At 44.8% G+C, this 21,394-nt stretch overlaps 1 protein-coding gene across 1 annotated transcript; it reads right to left on the bottom strand.

Moving 5' to 3' along the window:
* Positions 1-11,746: 11,746 nt before the first annotated feature.
* Positions 11,747-18,924, bottom strand: LOC125513439 (cytochrome b-c1 complex subunit Rieske, mitochondrial-like). The gene is made up of 2 exons (XM_048678557.1): positions 18,637-18,924; positions 11,747-12,598 (listed from the first exon to the last, which is right to left on the bottom strand). Exons 1-2 carry the CDS (start codon positions 18,785-18,787, stop codon positions 11,955-11,957), a joined length of 795 nt encoding a protein of 264 aa, XP_048534514.1. The 5' UTR covers positions 18,788-18,924; the 3' UTR covers positions 11,747-11,954.
* Between the last annotated feature and the right edge of the window lie 2,470 nt (positions 18,925-21,394).

The following is a 21,394-nucleotide window of genomic DNA, read 5'->3' on the forward strand; positions in this document are numbered from 1 at the left end:
GCAACAGTTTTCGATAAGTAAGAGTGTCAAACCCAACGAGGAGCTAAAGGTAGAACAAATATTCCCTCAAGTTCTATCGACCACTGATACAACTCTACGCACGCTTGACGTTCGCTTTACCTAGAACAAGTATGAAACTAGAAGTACTTTGTAGGTGTTGTTGGATAGGTTTGCAAGATAATAAAGATTATGTAAATGAAAAGTAGGGGCTGTTTAGATAAAAGAAACAATAAAGTAAATATAGCGAGTGTGGAAAAGTGGTGGTAGGAGTTGCGAAATTGCCCCTAAGCAACTGACTACTTTACTAGACCGATAGCAAGTATTATGTGGCAGGGGCCACTGCTAGCATGTCATCCCTGACTTGGAATTCTATGCGCTTATGATTGGAACTATTAGCAAGCATCCGCAACTACTAATGTTCATTACGGTAAAACCAACCATAGCATTAAGATATATTGGTCCCCCTTCAACCCCGTATGCATCAATTTCTATGCTAGGTTGAAGCTTTTGTCACTCTTGCCCTCCAATACATAGTCCTATCAACATACAACTAACCCTATGGTGTGATCCACGCGCGCAATCATATGATGGGCACCAAAGGACAGCAACATAACCACAAGCAAATTAAATTAATCATAGCAATTCATCAACCACCGATAGGACAACGAAAATCTACTCAGACATCATAGGATGGCAACACATCATTGGATAATAATATGAAGCATAAAGCACCATGTTCAAGTAGAGGGTACAGCGGGTTGCGGGAGAGTGGACCGCTGTAGATAGAGGGGGGAAGGTGATGGAGATGTTGGTGAAGATGGCGGAGGTGTTGGTGTAGATCGCGGTGATGATGATGGCCCCCGGCGGCGTTCTGGCACCACCAGGAGCGAGGGGGAGAGAGCCCCCCTCCTTCTTATTCTTCCTTGACCTCCTCCCTAGATGGGAGAAGGGTTTCCCCTCTGGTCCATGGCCTCCATGGCACGGGAGGGGCGAGATCCCCTCCGAGATTGGATCTGTCTCTCTGTCTCTCTCTCTTTCTGCGTTCTCGTCTGGCTCTGTTTCACCGTTTCATATATATATGGAGATCTGTAACTCCGATTGGCATGAAACCTTCGCCGTGATTTTTTTTTCCGGATATTAGCTTTCTTGCGGCAAAAGAAGAGCGTCAACCGCCTTACGGTGGGCTCACGAGGGTAGGGGGCGCGCCCCCCTGCCTCGTGACCACCGCGGGCACTGGTTCGCGTTGATTTTTCCTTCCGAATTTTCCATATTTTTCAAAAATAAGCTCCGTCCGTTTTTATCCCGTTTGGACTCTGTTTGATATGGATATTCTGTGAAACCAAAAACATGCAACAGACAGGAACTGGCACTGGGCGCTGGATCAATATGTTAGTCCCAAAAATAATATAAAAAGTTGCCAAAAAGTATATGAAAGTTGAATAATATTGGCATGGAACAATCAAAAATTATAGATACGACGGAGACGTATCAGTCCTCGATAGTGGATGTACAAATCACATGATTGGTGACAAGAATCGATTGATGGATGCTCTATTATCTCCGTCGCATCTGAAGCATATCATCTTTGCCGACAAAGGCAAACGTCAGGTATTGGGTCTAGGTAAGGTTGCAATCACAAAGGATCGACATGGACAAAGTCATGCTTGTTGAGTCTTTAGGATACAACCTTATGTCTGTCTCAATGCTTTGTGATCTTGATATGGTTGTTGTCTTTGGCAAGTACCGTTGTGTTGTGGTTATGGAAGCTGACAATTCCAAAGTCTTCGAAGGCTTTAGGAGAGGAGACCTGTATATTGTTGATTTCTCTACAGGACCACAACCAGCCGTGTGTCTACTTGCAAAAGCTTCAGTAGGCTGGCTCTGGCATCGATGACTTGGTCATGCAGGCATGAGGAATTTGCACACGCTTGCGAAGAAGAAGCATGTCATTGGCATCGAGAATGTCAAATTCCTCAAGGATCACCTATGCAGAGCCTGTGAAGCTGGGAAGATGACAAAGTCCAAGCATCCAGCGAAGAATATCATGACCACTACTCGCCCATTTGAATTGCTTCACATGGATCTCTTCGGTCCTAATCATTATTCTGCTATTTCAAATGAAGCATCTCAATATGGCTTTGTTATTGTTGATGATTACTCTCGTTACACATGGGTACACCTTGTTACTTACAAACATGAAGTGCAGGAAGTCTTTAAACGATTTTCCTCGAGGGCTTCAACCAACTTTGGTGTGAAGATCAAGCACATCAGAAGTGACAATGGCACTAAGTTCAAGAATTCTGGTCTCGATGACTATCTTGATGAACTTGGTATTACTCATGAGTTATCTGATTCTTACACTCCTCAGCAGAACGGCGTCGTGGAGCGCAAGAACAGGACTCTTGATGAGATGGCTCGCACTATGCTCGATGAATACAAAACGCCTCGTCGGTTCTGGATTGAGGCAATTGATACTGCATGCCACATCATCAATAGAGTATATCTTCACAAATTCTTCAAGAAGACTGCCTATGAACTCCTCACTGATAAGAAACCCAATGTAAGTTATTTCAAAGTCTTCGGTGCTAAATGTTGGATTAGAGATCCTCATCACAACTCAAAATTTGCACCGAAAGCATATGAAGGTTTTATGCTTGGTTACGGAAAGGACTCGCACACCTACAGAGTCTTCAACAATGTTCTTCACAAGGTTGTTGAAACTGTAGATGTGCGGTTCGATGAAACTAATGGCTCGCAAAGAGAGCACCTACCTACTGTGATAGATGAACCAGCACCTGAGGAAACTATCAAGTTGAAAGCTACAGAGGATGTCATTCCTACTGAAGAATCTGCTAAAGAATTCATTCCAGAACATCAAGAGCGTCGAGCTAATGCACCTGAAGAAAATACTGAAGAAAATGGTGCTGAAGAGAATGCTGATCAAATTCATCAACGACAACCAGCTCATCCTCGCATTGTAAAAGAAGTGCAAGTTGAAAAGATCATCAATGACATCAAAGCGCCAGGTCCTCTCACACACTCAAAAGCTTCACATTTATCTAACTTTTGTGGGCACTATGCATTTGTCTCTATCACAGAGCCCACTAAGGTAGATGAAGCATTTCTGGAGCTTGAGTGGATTTAGGCCATGCAAGAAGAATTACATCATTTCGAGCTCAACAATGTCTGGGAACTGGTCAAACGTCCAGATCCTCGCAAGCATAATATCATTGGCACAAAGTGGATCTACCGCAACAAGCAAGATGAAAATGGCCTTGTGGTGAGGAATAAGGCACGGCTTGTAGCTCAAGGCTACACACATGTTGAAGGAATTGATTTCGATGAAACTTTTGCACCTGTTGCTAGACTTGAGGCTATTCGCATATTACTTGCTTATGCTAACCATCATGATATCACTTTATATCAAATGGATGTGAAAAGTGCATTCCTCAATGGTAAGCTTGATGAAGAAGTATATGTTGCTCAACCCCTAGGTTTTGAAGATCCAAAGAATCCTGACAAAGTCTTCAGACTCAACAAGGCCCTCTATGGCCTCAAGCAGGCCCCTCGGGCATGGTATGATACCTTGAAGGAATTCTTCATGAAGAAAGTCTTCAAACCCGGTTCACTCGACCCTACTCTTTTCACTAAATCTTATGATGGTGAATTGTTTGTGTGCCAAATATATGTTGATGATATTATCTTTGGCTGTACTGACCAACGTTATAGTGATGAATTTGCCTATATGATGAGTGAATAATATCAAATGTATATGATGGGAGAGTTGAAATTCTTCTTAGGTCTTCAAATTCGTCAACAACGCAATGGCATATTCATATCTCAAGAGAAATACCTCAAGGATGTACTGAGGAAATTCGGCATGCAAGATTGCAAAGGCGTCAAAATTCCTATGCCCACAAATGGCCATCTATGCACTGATGAAAATGGTATTGACTTCGATCATAAGGTATACCGCTCCATGATTGGCTCTTTATTGTACTTATGTGCATCTAGGCCAGACATAATGCTTAGTGTTTGCATGTGTGCCTGATTTCAAGCTACACCGAAGGAATCACACCATAAGGCTGTGAAGCATATTCTTCGATATCTAGCTCACACACCAACACTTGAATTATGGTACCCCAAGGGCTCAGCTTTTGATCTCATTGGATATTCTGACTCTGACTATGCTGGTGATCGTGTGGACCGCAAGTCAACATCTGGTACATGTCATTTCCTCGGACGATCTTTGGCCTGTTGGTCCTCGAAGAAATAGAACTGCGTATCACTATCTACTGCTGAAGCTGAGTACATTGCTGCTGGTTCTTGCTGTGCTCAATTGCTATGGATGAAGCAAACTATCAAGGACTACGGCGTCAACATGAAGAATGTGCCTCTCTTCTGTGATAATGAGAGTGCCATCAGGATTGCTCACAACCCAGTTCAGCACTCGAAGACAAAGCACATTCAGATTCGTCATCATTTTCTTCATGATCATGTGTTGAAGGGTGACATTTCTATTGAGCATGTGAAGACTGAAGAACAGCTAGCCGATATCTTCACAAAGCCCTTGGATGAGAAGAGATTTAGCAAGTTGCAGTGTGAGCTAAATATCCTAGAATCTTCAAATGTTCTTTGAAAAGGACACTCATCCTAACACTTATGCAAAATTGATGACTTAGATGTGCAACACATGAAGAAACGTTTTTCTTCAATCAATGAAGAATAACACTCTAAGTGTGAAGAAATTAATGGAGAATTTGATTCTCATAACCCTACGATAATTGTACGCGGTGTCTGAAATCATCATTCTTATACGGTGGGTCACGCCACCACCAAAAGTTGAACTTCCTCAGTTGTTCAAATTCTTCAACTTTGCATTGTCTTCACTGTTTCCGTCGTTTTTCTTCGTTGGCTATATATATATATATATATATATATATATGAGTTTATGTCCTCTACAGCATTCACTTATTGCTAATTCTTCAAGTTAGTTTTTCTACTAAGTGAATGTGATCAGACCCTTCCCCCTCTATGCTATACTCAACCCAATCTGTTCACAAATTCTTCATGTGCATTCTATTTGAAACTCGTTCAAAATCTTCACTGTGTCCTTGTCAGCTGAAGAAATTGCAAACGAAACTTTAAAACCTATCTTATCTAAATTTTCGGCTTTGCCGCTCAAACCGTTCCACATCCCACGATACACTTATCCATTCACCCACGGTCGCACACGATCTCCACCTCTCAGTACGTGGGTGACACATGTCAAGCGAATGAGAAGGATCGGGGGCACGTTCGTCCAATTTCTTCGGGCGAACAGTTTTTCACTGTGGCTATAAATACCCCTCTTCCCCTTCCTCACTTCTTTTACTCCTCTTGACCTCTCTCCAGCTCGAGCTTCTCAAACCCTAGCGTCGCCGCTACTTCATCATCGCCGGTGAGGAAGAGCTTCACTGTCTCAACCTCGCCGCCGCCGTACTCACGCCGGCCGCGGAAATCTTCACTCCGTCGCCGCCATAGCCGTCTTCCTCCGCCGAGTTAGGGCGTGGAAGATCTACACATACGAACTTCACCTCTCCACTTCACTGTTCGTCTTGTTCTTCATCCAGGGTAACTAAAAGTTACTTTTACTTCCCTCGTTGATTCGAATGATTATCTACAAAATCTTCAAAGGTGTTTGTCTTCATATCCTCACACACTAAACACCTCACAAGTCATCTGTTCTTGATTCGTTTCTCTAAGCATCATTTTTCTTCAAGATTCCTCAATTGTGTGGATCTTCGATCTATACAACTCTGGAACCTAAGACAAAGAACGCTTAGTGAAATTCTTCAAGACTCATCTGGTCAAATTCCTCAAACTTGTTCCTTTTTGAAAAACCTTCTGAGAACGCATATGACCTCTCCAAATTCCTCGCAACTATAACAGGTACTCATGTCAGCTGCTGAATCACTAGGTTCTCATCAACTTAACTCATTTGCAGCGTTCCTCGAAGAAAAGTTGCATACTTCTTCAGAGAATTCAATTGTTCAAATTTCTCAACTGAAGAAAATGGTTGACGGTAAGAAGCCACAGAAAGGAAGAAAGAGGCCTGAGGTCAATACAGCGTTTGAGATCCCTGATGAAATATATGCTGGGTACTGCACACCTCCTGAGGAAACCAAGAATGAGCGCAAGGTGCGCATTCAGAAGATAGAGAGGAGATGGGCTAGAGAGTGGAGGGAGTACAGATATGTCACTCCCAAATACATGAAGAAATTCGCTCTCAATCCTCCTTGCCCAAGACCTCCATTGGCACCTGGCCAAATAGCATATCCCACCAGCCTCAAGCGCGGTGAGGACTATCCTGATGAATGGGCCAAGCGCCAAGCCAAGTTGGCTAAGCAAGCCAGAGAAGCAGTGAGGAAATTCAATGAAGACTCTGCTACTGCTGCTGCCTCTGTTGAGGCCTCTACTGTCAAGCTGAAGAAGGCTATGTCAAAGAAGCCTGCGCACAAGCCAAGTGCTTCACCAACAGTGCCCTCAAGGCCAAGTTCCTCAGCAATGCCCTCACGGGCAGAATCCTCAAAGCCCTCACGGCAAAATCCTCATGCTGCTCCTGTTCCTCAAAATTCCTCAGCTCCTCCGCCAAAGTCTTCGCCGCTCTGACAAAGTCCTCTGCACCTGTGCATCTCGCCACGTGTCAAAGGACCACAAGCGTCTCAATTGCCTCAGGAGCTTCAGCTAGTTCCTCAGCTGCACCAAATTCTTCAACGGGACCCTCTCTGCTGAAGACAAAGGCCACTGCTGGACGAGGTCCTCGCCCTAGTCCTCAGAAGAAGCAAGTTGCTTTTCAAGTGCCGTCTGAAGAAGACGAAGCTGATGATGATAAACATGTAGAAATCATCAGAGACAGGCAAGTCAGGGCCGCTAGAGCCAAGGGAACAAATGTGCCGCTCCTTTTGGATCCAAAGTTGATCCTCGAGTACATTGATGTTTGGCACAAGGACCCAACACTCCCATGCCTGACTTCAAGCTGACTCCTGGCCAAAGTCACATGCTGAATCACTTCATTCAAGAAGAAAAGTGGAAATTTGAGAAGGCCAGGCAGATCAAGAAAGCGCAGTACAAGAAGGAGCGCTATCTGAAGAAAAGCGTTGTCCCTATGACAACTGAAGAACTTGTCACTACTCAATCTGAGATCAAGAAACTCGGTGATGAATTTGACACATACCATGCTGATTGGCTTGGAGCCAAAGTTCGTTTTGTAAGACTTGCTGATAACTTCACTTCCAATGTTACAGCCCCAACCCAACAGGAAGTTCCTCAGGCTGAAGCATCTGCTCAGCCGACTGAAGAACATGCCAGCACCGCTGATGAAAATGAGGCTGCTGAAGAAAATGTGAGTTCCAGGGCTGATGACTGCATTCCAGCCGCTGAAGAAATTGCCAGGGCATCCACTAGTGGTCCGCCTGAAGAAACTGAAGAAATCAGGGCAACTGCATCGGTTGTGCTTGAAGAAAATCAACCAGATTCCTCTGCTCCTCCTGCGCCCACACCAACTCCGATACTTCCATCTACATCAGATGTGAAGAAGACCAAGGCTGCAGAGCATGCAGCAGTGAAGAAAAGGAAAGCATCAGCTACTTCAGATTCTTCAGCTCCGAAGAAGATGAAGCCTTTGACCAGTTCATTTGCTAATCCCATTGATGTTGTTCCGATCTCAACCATGCCATCAAAGGACCTTGTTCCTTTTGGTGAAGAATATGAGATCCCTAGCGGATCTGATGACGAAAATCACTCTGCTGCTTCGTCAGAGCAACTTGATGAAGAAATTGAAGTGGATGCGATCCCTTCAACACCTGTTATCTCCTCGCCTATGCCTCAGTTCACAGCTGATGAGTCTGGCGTTGAAGAAATGGAAGATGAAGATGTGGACGTTGGCTGCTCCACACCAGTGATGAGTGATGAATTCTGGGAAAGTCAGCATCCAAATTCTCCAATGTTCACACCGTTGCAGCAAATACCTCAGTCCCCCGCACAAACTGTTCAAATGGGCTCTGAAGAAACTCACCCCACTTCATCTGCACATGAGGAAATTCCAGCCACTAGCGCTGAAGAAATTGCTGCTGCTGAACATCTGAAGACGCGGACTGCCACTGAAGAGGAACCAGAAATTCCTCAGCCTGAAGAACCTGAGATTGCGATTCCTGAGGTCGTGACGCAACTCACTGACACACCTCTGCCCAAGCCAAAGGATCCATTCTCACGCAAGCAAAAGTTCAAGGCTGATGATTTCTTCGGCGAGCATGTATTCTTCGAAGAATACAACCCTTATAACTCTGCTCGCGTTAGGAAGAGGCATTTCTGGACTGCTAGTCAAGCCAATTTCTATTCCTCAGTGCTGTTCAACAAAGAGAAAATCTTCTACCATGAGCACATTCCTCACGTGGATATAGAATCTCTTCCGTGCTTCACACCAGTCCCCAGTGTTCTTCACGACGCTGGACTGTTAAACTTTTGCTCTGACATCTGTGATTGGAATGAAAAACACAAAAAGAAAAATGTGATCTATATATGTAGTGCGGAAATATATGAACGTGCAGTACAGGAACATAATCAATGCAGTACAAGTATGTTTACTAAGAAGTGCACTCCCCTACATTGGAAAAAAGATTACATAAGAGCAAAAACATGAAAACAAAAAATGAGAACTGTGCATGTAGTACGGACTGCGTGCACAGATGGTTTACAAAGCAGTGCACGCCCCCCCCCCTACATTGAAAAAAACAATAGAAAAAAAATTGACCACCCAGGTGTAGCCGGCCCCAGCCAGTCTTGTAGTAGGTCTGCGCCCACAGAAGGCGAGTCGTTCTGATCCACAATGCATGGGGCCGGGCGCACATGGGCCCACAGGTCAGAGAGCATAGAGTAGCGAGCGCCGTGTATAAGCGCCCAAATAAGTAACCAGAGGAGTTCGATACGGCTGCCTCGCCAGCGCTTATAAACAGGTCGGGCGCGCCTTCCGCGGGCGAGGTGGGACTAAATATTAGGCCGCACACAATGCACCGGGAACCAGCCGTGCTCACAGGCCGACTTGGGCCCAATGCGTCTTCACTCCCCGAACACAGGCCCAACACACAAAAAGAGAGGCCACTGATTTTTTTTAAATAATCTCACGTACCATACACAAACGCAGGCCCAACCACGCGTTCCGCGGTTCGCCTTGATATGACAATGCAATTCGCTATTTTCAGGTATGCAGTCCTCATACTACTCAAATGCATTCGCGCACACTGAATCAGAACCAATCCGCCACCTAACACCAACCACAAACATTTATTACTTCCGTTGGTCAATTGGTTGAATAAAAACGTATCCATTCGTGCTCCAGACTAACACAACGCCTCCCTCATTCCTCTTTTTCTTCAAATCGTAGATCTAGGGTTCATCCCATCCCCAGCTCTTCTATAGAATTCCACTGAACCCGCCATGGACTGTAAGTGCGGGTGTTTGGCAAGGATGGCGCCGGTAGCGGACACATGCATGTACGCAGAAGGTCTAGAGCTCACCAACACCGAGTGGCGCAGCATGCTCGGATGCCTGATGATACCCAACAGGGGGTTTCAGCCGCCATTTCTTCATCGCCTCACACCCGCAGATCTACAGGAAAGTTGGATATGTTTTTTCCCTCATAATTTTGGACATAATCTACCTGCAAATCCACATCTGAATATATAGTTCAATCAATTTGTTCAGTAGTGTCAACAAAATACAAAACATAATTTGTATTGTTGTTCAGATTTGTTAGCTATTAAGGCTAGATGCTTCCACCTATTTTTCTTTAGTACCACAACACACGAACAAAAAAGAGGGTCAGTAGATCAGTATTGCAGTTCTCTTAACATGCTAGCGAAGTACATTGTAAATGACCTTGCAGTACAAACATGTTACAGTATAATATATATCCTAGTAAAACTAGAGGTCAATTCCGTATAATATAAAAAATAGTAGTCATATATATGTACATATTTAACTCAACATAAAACAGATCATCCTAAGTATAAAGAATGGGTATATATATGTTCATACATTGTTATTTACTTATAAACATTCTTTTTCCATCCTTTCCAAAATGCAGAAACTGCCATCCATAGTAAAATTTCCTGCTTTGAGTTCAGGGAAGGTTACTTTGGAGACAGTACACAAGAATGGGTATGGAGACATGCAAGCTGACTACCACATCGACTCTCAAGAATGCATCAACATAACTACTAGTTGGAAAGAATTTGTCTCCCGGAATGGCTTTGAGGTCGGAGAAGTGGCCATGCTGTTTTTCTACAAAGAAGAAGACTCCCTGAAGTTCACAATATTTGCACTGTAGGCAGTCTAAATATGAAGCAAGCCAACGGTGGCATATTTCTAATGTTTTGCTAATGCTGTACGCTTTTAAAATTATGTCCACCAGACACTTTGAACGGTGCCTATTTAAAGTATGCAACCTCATCTGCATCATTTTATCACCCATTTTTAGACAAGTTGCTGCTGACAGTAATGCAGTTCTCTCAAACACATAGTTGGTCCTAAATATAACATTTGAACAGTAACAATGCAATGCGAATGGTCGAAACTTTACAGTTAACATATGATGTTCAAAAGAATTCTCATAGTATTCAGTTCAAAAAAATTGTCATAATAACTATTCAGCTAACAAAAGCATATAATGGACCATCTATTCTAATAGCACGATAGAATATTAACCATGTTGTTAATGTAGTACGAAAGTACATATTATGCAATCCTCTAAAACACAGAATACAGTTTAAGAAAAGAGAAATCTCATAAGCTGCCATGACCACTGTAATACAGCTAAAACGAAGTACACTGCTAACGAAAATGCAGTGCACTACAGCGTATGCCAGAACAACAACAATAAAATTAAAGCAGTAGAAATACAGATATGTCATAGACTAACAGAGGTGCCAATTCAATCGCACTTACATAACTCGCCTAACAATTGTCCAACAACTAAACTATCGAAAAATACCCTGCAAAAAACTACATCGAACACACGGCAAACTGGACAAACAGCATCAACTTTTATTTAAAAATTGCAAATCAAAGAATGAGAATTATACCCGCAATACAATGAATTAAAACCAACAGCGACAGTAATTACAAGATTCAAAAACACATCGAGACGCAAAATCCAGAAAATCAACAAGAACAGAGGAGCGGATGAAGCTCACCCGCCCACATAACCAAATTCGCGAGAACTGGAAACTAACTCCTAAAAATTACACAATTTCTGGAGTAAAAGGTGCGATTAAACGAACGATATCAAACAATTCCGACTAACAAACAACATCCGAGCGCCAAAGAGTCGATTCCGACACGAACACGAACGAACAGAGAAAAACTCGCCCGCCAAATCCCTCAATTTACCAATATTTTAGTCGTTTTTCCTGTAAATTACAAAGAATAAAGGTCAACTGACATCCATAAACAAATTAAATCATCCTGCAACACCCGATTCCACACAGAATACGCGAGCAATCACTAAGAGTACTCCATCATAAAGACAGCAATCACTAACATCATCCACACATCATAAAGACAGCTCATGGAGAAATATTTCATCTGACATCCAAACATATCAGCAACAGCAGACCACATGTATGGAGACTGAAGAAAAGTTGGTAGAAAACAATCATATGAAGGCTTGACAGGGGCATCTAAGATATGACAATAAGATAATTCCTAGTGAGCTCCAGAAAACACGGCCATATTTGGAAATTAATTAACAGTACCAAAGTAGCAGCAGATTATTCTTTACTATCCAGTGCTAGTAAGAGTACTGCACTAAGATAACAGTCCATCAAAGGACTATCCAAGCAACAAAAAGATGAATCGTCAAACCAACACAAAATGGCAGCACAGCACCATAGGGATTAATCTTACGGCCAGTGCTCTTAGCCAATAAGCATTTTGTTATCTTCCAAGAAACTGTAGGTCGGGACCTCCAGGTTGTATGGTGCTGGGCCCTTCCTGATTCTACCTGAGATGTCATAGTGTGAGCCATGACATGGGCAGAACCAGCCACCGAAGTCCCCAGAGTTGGGGAGGGGAATGCAGCCCAAGTGAGTGCAGACACCAATGACAACAAGCCACTCAGGGTTCTTGACACGCATCGCATCCTCCTGTGGATCACGGAGAGATGTAACATCAACGCTGTTGGCCAGCTTCACATCATCTTCAGTCCTGCGCCTGATGAAAACTGGCTTGCCCCGCCACTTTACAGTCACAGTGGTACCGGGCTCAATACTTGACAGGTCAACCTCAAGGGAAGCGAGGGCAAGCACATCCTTACTTGCTGACATACTCAGGACAAACTTTAAGACGAGCAAACGCAACAAGGATGCGTACACAAATCTCCCACCACTCAACACAAAGTAGGCAAAGGCACGCTTGCTGGGGTCACCAGGTGGGTACCTCTCGTGGTTATACTCATCATACACAATTTTGGCACAGGGATTCTTCAGAGCTGCTGTAGTTGGTGTGAGCTCAGCCAACTCTCCATCCTGGTTCCTCGGAACAAGAGATTCAGCCGAAAAGCCTGCACAAGGAGGCAAATAGATAAGATGTCTGAAATACCAAAAGAAACAAGAAACCAACATGGCAATAGCAGTATTATGTCTTCACAATTTTATGTTGTAATATTACAAAGCAGCACAGGGAAGAACTAGACCAACCCACACAACCAAAGTTGCACTTACAAGCAAGAAAATTATACATGCCACCCAACCACACAATAAAAGTTGCACTTCAGAATTATCACAACAGATTACTGAAATATATGCTGTGAATACTTTACAACCATTAGTCCAACAAATTCTGGTGGTAACCGTCCATTATATAACATTCAAAATTCACTATATGTGACCTTACAATTGCAAATATATATATATATATATATATATATATATATATATATATATATATATATCCTATCTGGAGCATTGCAAACAAAAAAACACCACTGCATGCCTTCTACACTGATTTTCTTTATCCGATGTAGTACATTGAAACACAACTGCAACTTGTCAGAATTTAACAGCAACATACAAAGTAGAATAAATGATACTACTTATAAGGAATGTAAAATATGAGAACACAGATTGTAACTTTGAGGAATATCTCACAGATGGTTGATATGTACGTGGGAAGGTTGAGACAGAAGTTGTTTCAGCATGACGAGTACATATTACAAAAAGCTCGTTCTAATAAATGGTTACTTTAAAGAGCTTAGACCATATCCAGTTATTCAGGCAACATGAACTAAGGAGTTCATTCATTATAAGAAATTAAGCCGCCAACGTCACTTATATTTAAATAACATAAGTAATGATAACTGTCTCATTGCGTATCAAAGGACAGAATGAATAAACATTAAATTCTTGTTAGAATTATCAATTTCATTACATAAACTAAGTTATCTAATGATGGAGCCCAGATAATAGCTGTTTCTAAACAAATTAGCAGGTATTCTATGGTTTGCAAAATACTTGCTAGCTAATATTGGAGGGGAACAAATAAACATCCAAAACATAAATCTGCCTGTCCTTTTCCTTTAGGGAAACAGAAAGGGGACAGAAAATTCCTACAAGAACCATCACACTGGTATTGATGCATATGATCACAGGAAATTTCTGAACAATGTTGATACAAGATGTGTATGCAAAGTAGGGTACTACAGAGACATCCCAAAGATGGGTGTTGAAGTGTATATGCAGATTGCCTAGCCCTTTCCACTAGTTTGGACTTTTGGTTGCGTTGGCTAGTGCATGAAGCATCAGTTCGGACTTTTGGTTGAGTTGGCTAGTGGATGAAGCATAACATATTAGACCAATTAGAACAAACCGGACATAAGCCCATAATAATGAAAACCATCAGCCAAAACTGTTCAGGAATAAACAAGAAACCACCATAATCAAAACCATAACTTCAATAATCTACATAGTAAAAAACATACAACTACAACCATCCAATCCAGCAGCTAAAACAGTGGCCAGACAGGGCGGATGGCTCTCTCTTCCCCCTCCCAGCCATCCGCCATCGATTGCCGCCAAACTCCCGGCGGCCAGCTCCAGCCCTAGGCCCACACCCGTAGCCCATGCCGTCCCCCAGGAATCACCACACACGACTCTCCCACCATAGCTCTCGACTTGGCTCCGACAGTCACCACCAATGCCCCCAACCCCTCAAACATGTCTTCCACTACCAAAAGCTCACCGGTCACCTCTGCCTTGGACGGATCTCACGACAATGAACCCCGACGCTACCTCAATGCCACAGCCGTCGCACTCCGCACCATGCTGGGGTGCAGGGACTCCATGGGGCTGGACTTCCAAGATCATATCTGGTGTAGCCTCCACGTCCACATCACCTCCAGCTCATCTTCGATGACAATCTCGACGCTGCTCTCCACCCGGCATACGAGTATAGGGTCAGATCCATCTCTCCACTCTTCTCGTTTCAGGTTGTGTAGCAATAGATCCGAGATATCATTCTCCTTAAAAGGAACCATCTTGCACCGCAGCTATTACATCTCACTTGTGGATGAATCCTCCGTTCCAACTCTTCACTGCCAATGTTTTTAAGGCGGTAAGGCGAGGCAAGGCGCTTGGGGGGGGGGGGGGGGGGGGGGGGGGGGGGGGGGGGGCTCACTGCCTAAGCGATAAGGCATAAGGCAAGGCGGACGCCTTAGGGAGTTCTAAGCAGCAGAATATAGTAGAATTTGGTTGTTGCTGCTGTACTGGAGAGGAAGAGGAGCTGTTGGAGAGGAGGAGGAGACATTGGAGAGGAGGAGGAGACATTGGAGAGGAGGGGGAGGAGCTGCCAGAGAGGATCTGCTACAGAGGAGGAAAGCAGATCTGCTAGAGAGGAGCCACTGGAGGGAAGGAGGGGGAGGAGTGTGTGGATTGGGGGCTGTTTCTCTCTCTCTCTCCCCCTCTTACCTGTTGGTGCCAACTGCCAACATCCTTTCTGTTTCCCGCCAAAACTCTGTTTCCCCCCTAAAACAGCTCCCCTGCCTGCCTGGCAAGCTAAGGCGTCCAAAATGGACTAAGGCAACAACCTGGACGCCTAAGCAGACGCCTTGGACGCCTTAAAGTTTAAAGAGGACGCCTTACACAGGTACATAAGGCAAGGTGGACGCCTCGAGCTCGCAAGGCGCCCTGACGCCTAAGCATCGCCTAGGCGACGCCTTAGGGACGCCTTAAAAACAATGTTCACTGCTAGGATCAACTCATCGACGGTCCCCTATTCGAAAAAAAATTGGAGGAAATCCTCCAATGGTCCCCTATTCGGCTCCCTGGCCTACTCCTATACCTAGGCCGAATCCTAAACTGCACGCAAGATCTGGGAATTTCAAATTGTTGCCCTCTCCAACCTAACCCGATTACACTAGTCACATCCCATCCTAAACTGCGCGCGAGATCTGGGAATGAGCTACACTTTCATTGTTGTTTCCTTATTGTTGCATGATACATCTCATGGATGGAGTAGCGACATTGAAGAGTGGCCATACAAAGCATCAAGATGATGAGTGCATAGTGATCAATGAGTTCCACTCTTGAGTACATAGTGATTGTTGTTTCCTTCTCCATGGTGATGGCGTTTTAGGGTCGAGGACAACTCTTTTCAAGAGAGGGGGGGTGTATGGTGCAAAGCACCCTACGGTCATCTCATGGCCTTGGCTGCGTTGCCAAGGGACACGCACATCACATGTATTAAGGTGAATTCTATCTACCTTTAGGTTTGAACCGAATGACAAACATTCAGTGTAGGCCATGCACAAGTGCCCACACCATCCGCGAGGGAAGCTTGGAAAAGGAGGATGTTCAAGTAAGGAGAAGGTACTCAAAGGGGAAGTGAGGATCATCATCAACAAGCTAAGGTTGCTGAAACCTATCAAGTTGGACAGTCCAACCCAGGGTCCAACCCTATGTCCGATTGACCAAGTGCTCTCTGGATAGCGTCGGAATGTCCGATAGGATTATCCAACATGACCTCTAACATGTCGCATTTTGTGTTCCTTGCGGTTTGCTTCCAGCTTTTACGTATCTTGGACTTCATATTGCTTGAATCGTGCCAATAATTCCCTACCGAGCTCCACCAAGTGCACTCATTTTACACTGTCAATTGACAGATCACTTGATCCTTCACCAAGATCGAAAAGAGGTAACTCTTGCCCGAGTGTCACTATGGATAGCTAAGGCAAATTGCATCCAGTCTACACGCCTAAAAGAACTACTTTGATGACAAGGTGGACCACTTCGACGCCAAGTTGAATGCAGAAATGGAGTTCATCGAAAACATGCTCAACAACTGCAAGTCATCTTCCTCTTCAAGATCATCTTCACGACAACGCTCAAGTGCACATACTTTCAGCTACCATCTTCTTCAAGTTCACATCGGCCTCGATTCCATCACCACCATGAAGCTCAAGAGCAACGACAAGTGAAGAGCATGCTCATGCACTCCCAAGTCCATCATGAAGAACGGTGCCGACAAGAAGACTGTCACGTCCAAGATGAAGAGCACGCTGCGCATCGACAAGAGGAAGCTACGGCGGCTACATCAAGTCGACCAACCACAAGGGTGACCATTCCATCTTTGAAGGCACCTTAAAATCACCTATGATGGCCATAAAACTAGATTTTAGCAAAGCCTTTGACTCTATTGGCCCTCTTTCCTCCCAATTCTTCGCACTAGGGGATTTTCCGACAAATGGATTGCATGGATTGAAGCCCTGCTGAATTCAAGCAACATTGCAATCATACTAAATGGCTCTCCGAGACCTTGGATCCGATGCAGAAATGGTCTTAGACAGGGAGACCCCCTCTCCCCCTTCCTATTTACCATTGTGGCTAGACGTGCTACAATGCTTGATCATGCAAGCATGTGATATGCGGGTGACACGCTGATCATTGCCAGGGCTGACACAAATGCTGCCTCCAACTTACAAAAAATCGTCAATGACTTTGTTGCCGTCACCGGGCACAATATAAACTTCTCCAAAAACACCCTCATTCCCATCAATGTAGACGACGGCATTTAGACTACCATGGCAGCCATTTTGGCTATTGATATTGCTTCCTTTCCCCAAAGATACCTATTAGGTCTCCTGCTATCACTGCACAAATTACACCCAGCGACCTTCCAACCAGTCATTGACCAATGCGACATCTACCTTCTGGATGGCGTGTGCTGCTTCTCTCACGCGATGGCAGACTCATACTGCTCTCTGCAGTGCTTCACAACCTACCCACTTACTTAATGCTATGATTTGCCCTTCCTAAGAGCGTTCTTTAGGAGCTAGACAAACATAGGAGGATTTCCTTCTGGTCTAACAATGACACCTTCTCAGGTGCTAAATGCTTGGTTGCATGGGAGTGCATATACCTAAAGTTGCAAAGTGGTCTTGGGGTCGAAAACTTAGAAGCACAAAAACAATTGCCTCATGTTGAAATTTGCATTCAAATTCCTCCAGCCCACAAACCTCATTGGGTTACTCAATACTCACCGCTATATAAGGACTAGGAGCAAATGCCTCTTTTCTTGGCAGAGTCATTTACAAGCACTTACAAAAGCAGGATATTTCACAAGCAGTTAATGGTATAACTCCTCTACCTCCTTTTGGCTTGATATAGATGGCTACTTCCTGCGCCACTTTGCATCGCTTTCCCCGCCTTATTCACCCACAACCTACAGCAAAATGCATTCTAGATCGAATTATGCTGGATGGGATCGATTTAGATTTGCTTAATCAACTAACCTTAACCGTGGGATGTTTCTCACCGCGGATCCGGACCCGTGGTCATTACTGAATGGCTCCCCTTTCTCCGCAAAAGGGCCATACGAGGTGTTTGCTTCCCAGCTCGCTGATCCAAACCTTGCAAACATCTGGAACTCAAAGGTCCGAAGTAGGGTACATGTTTTTGATGGCTATTCTACCTCGATAGGCTCAACACCAAGTCAAACCTCCATCGCAAGACGCTGATGGATTCAGCCAGTTGCCCTCGGTGTTGGGCCGCCTTGGAGGACAGGGCTCACTTGTTCTTCACATGCCCAGCTGGTAGACATTTGCCAACATCCATTTGGCCATTTATCTTCCTCCTAATCCTTTGGAAAATATGGGATGCACGCAACACAGAGTGTTTTTCAGGGGATCAATGTGGATCCACTGCATGTAATTCATAATGTAATCTCAGACGTAACTCTGATCTCATCGGCTAAAACTGCCGAACTAAAGGGCCATGCTACTCTTTGGCGTGACTACTTCTCCTCTAAAACTACCTAACTCTGTAAAACTCAAAAAAAATCAGATGGGGAGTCTTTCCCCCGGGTGACAGTTTAAAAAAAAATCCAGCCGCTAAACCAGATGAGGACTCGCAAGGCAATCGGGCATGAAGGAGTGAGTAATCCAAAAAATATCTAAACAACCCTCCTCACATCAGTTATCATAGATCAGCAACTAGATGGCCACGCCCAACGCTGGCTCTATAAACCCTAGGAACAGGGATGGGTTCCCCATGTGTCGCAGATCGGAGGGAGACATTGACGGAGAGACCGGGGCGGCAGGAAGTGCACCTCTGGCAGCGACGTAGAAGGGTGATTCGATGGCGAAGCGCGGATTCTGGTCCCGGGGGAAGTCGTCGCCAGGGAGGCCGCCGGCGGAGGCGGCCGCGGCGGGGCGCCATGCGAGGTGGGAGGATATGCGTCGACCTGCGACCCTGAGCATGGTTGCGGTAGGCGTCGCCGCTTCGTCTCGCTCTCCGGCTGTCCGGGGGATCGGGTGGTCGGGTTTGGTGGGCGAGATCGATTCACTGAAACGACCAGAACGAACGAAGGAAGAAAACAAAGGAAGGAGTAAATTGCAGCAAAGCACCGCGTTCAAGGTTACATTTGCAGAAAACACTATCTTACTCTTTTTTACGAGAAAACATCAAGTCTTGTGTATTCTTTTTTAAAAAAGATCAATTGATTTGCGGAAAGAAATCTACATAACCCCTGAGGTTTCAGAGAACGATCACATAACCCCCTAAACTTTAAAACCGGATATTTAGCCCCCTGGAATTTATATAAAACCAGATACAATACCCCCTAATAGTTTTAAAGGGTGGTTTTAAGAGTGGTTTCGAACACATGGCCCATATCACACAAGCCAGTGCAGTGCAGCTACGATCATGCATTTCATCAAACGCATAACCTGCAACATTCACAACTCTCGACCATCACTATGCTCTCTTTCATTTCCTCGTCTGCTACTGCAGACTGTTTCGCTGCCTCTCCTCTTGTGCTCATAGTACCAGCATGCGTCGTGTTGCTCACTTGCCTGTTGGTGCGTATAGGCCAAACAACTACGTCAGGTTTGCAACATTGTGCGGTCATGCCCCCGCCATTGCCTATGTTTTTCAGTTGTTCACTTCGCTGTGGCGTGTGGCTGATTTGAGTTGGACGCGCATGTCCTTATTTTGAGAGGAGAGAGTCTGGGGTAAAGTTGGAGGGGGGTCGGCAGCAAGAAACTACAAGCATAGTGCTGGAGCTCCGCCGCCATGAGCCGCTTTTCTCCAACACACGCTTGGACCTGGCACTTCTGCCACTTTGACGCATTGGCCTTCTCCTTAGGATACATGTCGATGTGTCTGCATCTGCCATGAGATCAAGACGCGGGGTTATTGAAATGGCAGTTGCTCAGTTCCGTCATTGTGTGGTTGTATGTGAAAGTGCGTTGTATCGATTAGAGGGGGGTGAATAGGCGATTTTTATGAAAGTCTTCAAAACGTGAAAGTTTCGAAGACAAACGATAGAAATAAACCTATTACCATGCAGCGGAAGGTAGACTACACTAGGCAAACCATAGTCAAGTATTCAATGAAGTGAGTGAAGGAAATATGCCCTAGAGGCAATAATAAAGTTATTGTTTATTTCCTTATTTCATGATAAATGTTTATTATTCATGCTAGAATTGTATTAACCGGAAACATAATACATGTGTGAATACATAGACAAACAGAGTGTTACTAGTATGCCTCTACTTGACTAACTCGTTAATCAAAGATGGTTATGTTTCCTAACCATGGACAAAGAGTTGTTATTTGATTAACGGGATCACATCATTGGATGAATGATCTGATTGACATGACCCATTCCATTAGCTTAGCACCCGATCGTTTAGTATGTTGCTATTGCTTTCTTCATGACTTATACATGTTCCTATGACTATGAGATTATGCAACTCCCGTTTGCCGGAGGAACACTTTGTGTGCTACCAAACGTCACAACGTAACTGGGTGATTATAAAGGAGCTCTACAGGTGTCTCCAAAGGTAAATGTTGGGTTGGCGTATTTCGAGATTAGGATTTGTCACTCCGATTGTCGGAGAGGTATCTCTGGGCCCTCTCGGTAATGCACATCACTTAAGCCTTGCAAGCATTGCAACTAATGAGTTAGTTGCGGGATGATGTATTACAGAACGAGTAAAGAGACTTGCCGGTAATGAGATTGAACTAGGTATTGGAATACCGACGACCGAATCTCGGGCAAGTAACATACCGATGACAAAGGGAACAACGTATGTTGTTATGCGGTCTGACCGATAAAGTTCTTCGTAGAATATGTAGGAGCCAATATGAGCATCCAGGTTCCGCTATTGGTTATTGACCGGAGACATGTCTCGGTCATGTCTACATTGTTCTCGAACCCGTAGGGTCCGCACGCTTAAGGTTACGATGATAGTTATATTATGAGTTTATGCATTTTGATGTACAGAAGTTTTTTCGGAGTCCCGGATGTGATCACGGACATGACGAGGAGTCTCGAAATGGTCGAGACATAAAGATTGATATATTGGAAGCCTATGTTTGGATATCGGAAGTGTTCCGGGTGAAATCGGGATTTTACCGGATTACCGGGAGGTTACCGGAACCCCCCGGGAGCTATATGGGCCTTAATGGGCCTTAGTGGAAGAAGAGGAGAGGCAGCCAGGGCTGGGCCGCGCGCCCCTCCCCCCTAGTCCGAATAGGACAAGGAGAGAGGGGGCCGGCGCCCTCCTCCTTCTCTCTCTCTTTACCCACCTCATGAGTCCTATTCCAACTAGGACTGGGGGAGAAGTCCTACTCCCGGAGGGAGTAGGACTCCTCCTGGCGCGCCCTATGTGGCCGGCCGGCCTCCCCCTCTTGGTCCTTTATATACGGAGGCAGGGGCACCCCAGAGACACAAGTTGATCCACGTGATCTTATTCTTAGCCGTGTGCGGCGCCCCCTGCCACCATAGTCCTCGATAATATTGTAGCGGTGCTTAGGCGAAGCCCTGCGACAGTAGTTACATCAAGATCGTCACCACACCA

The sequence above is a fragment of the Triticum urartu genome, chromosome 6 (genome assembly GCF_003073215.2).
Source record: "Triticum urartu cultivar G1812 chromosome 6, Tu2.1, whole genome shotgun sequence".
Lineage (NCBI taxonomy): Eukaryota > Viridiplantae > Streptophyta > Magnoliopsida > Poales > Poaceae > Triticum > Triticum urartu.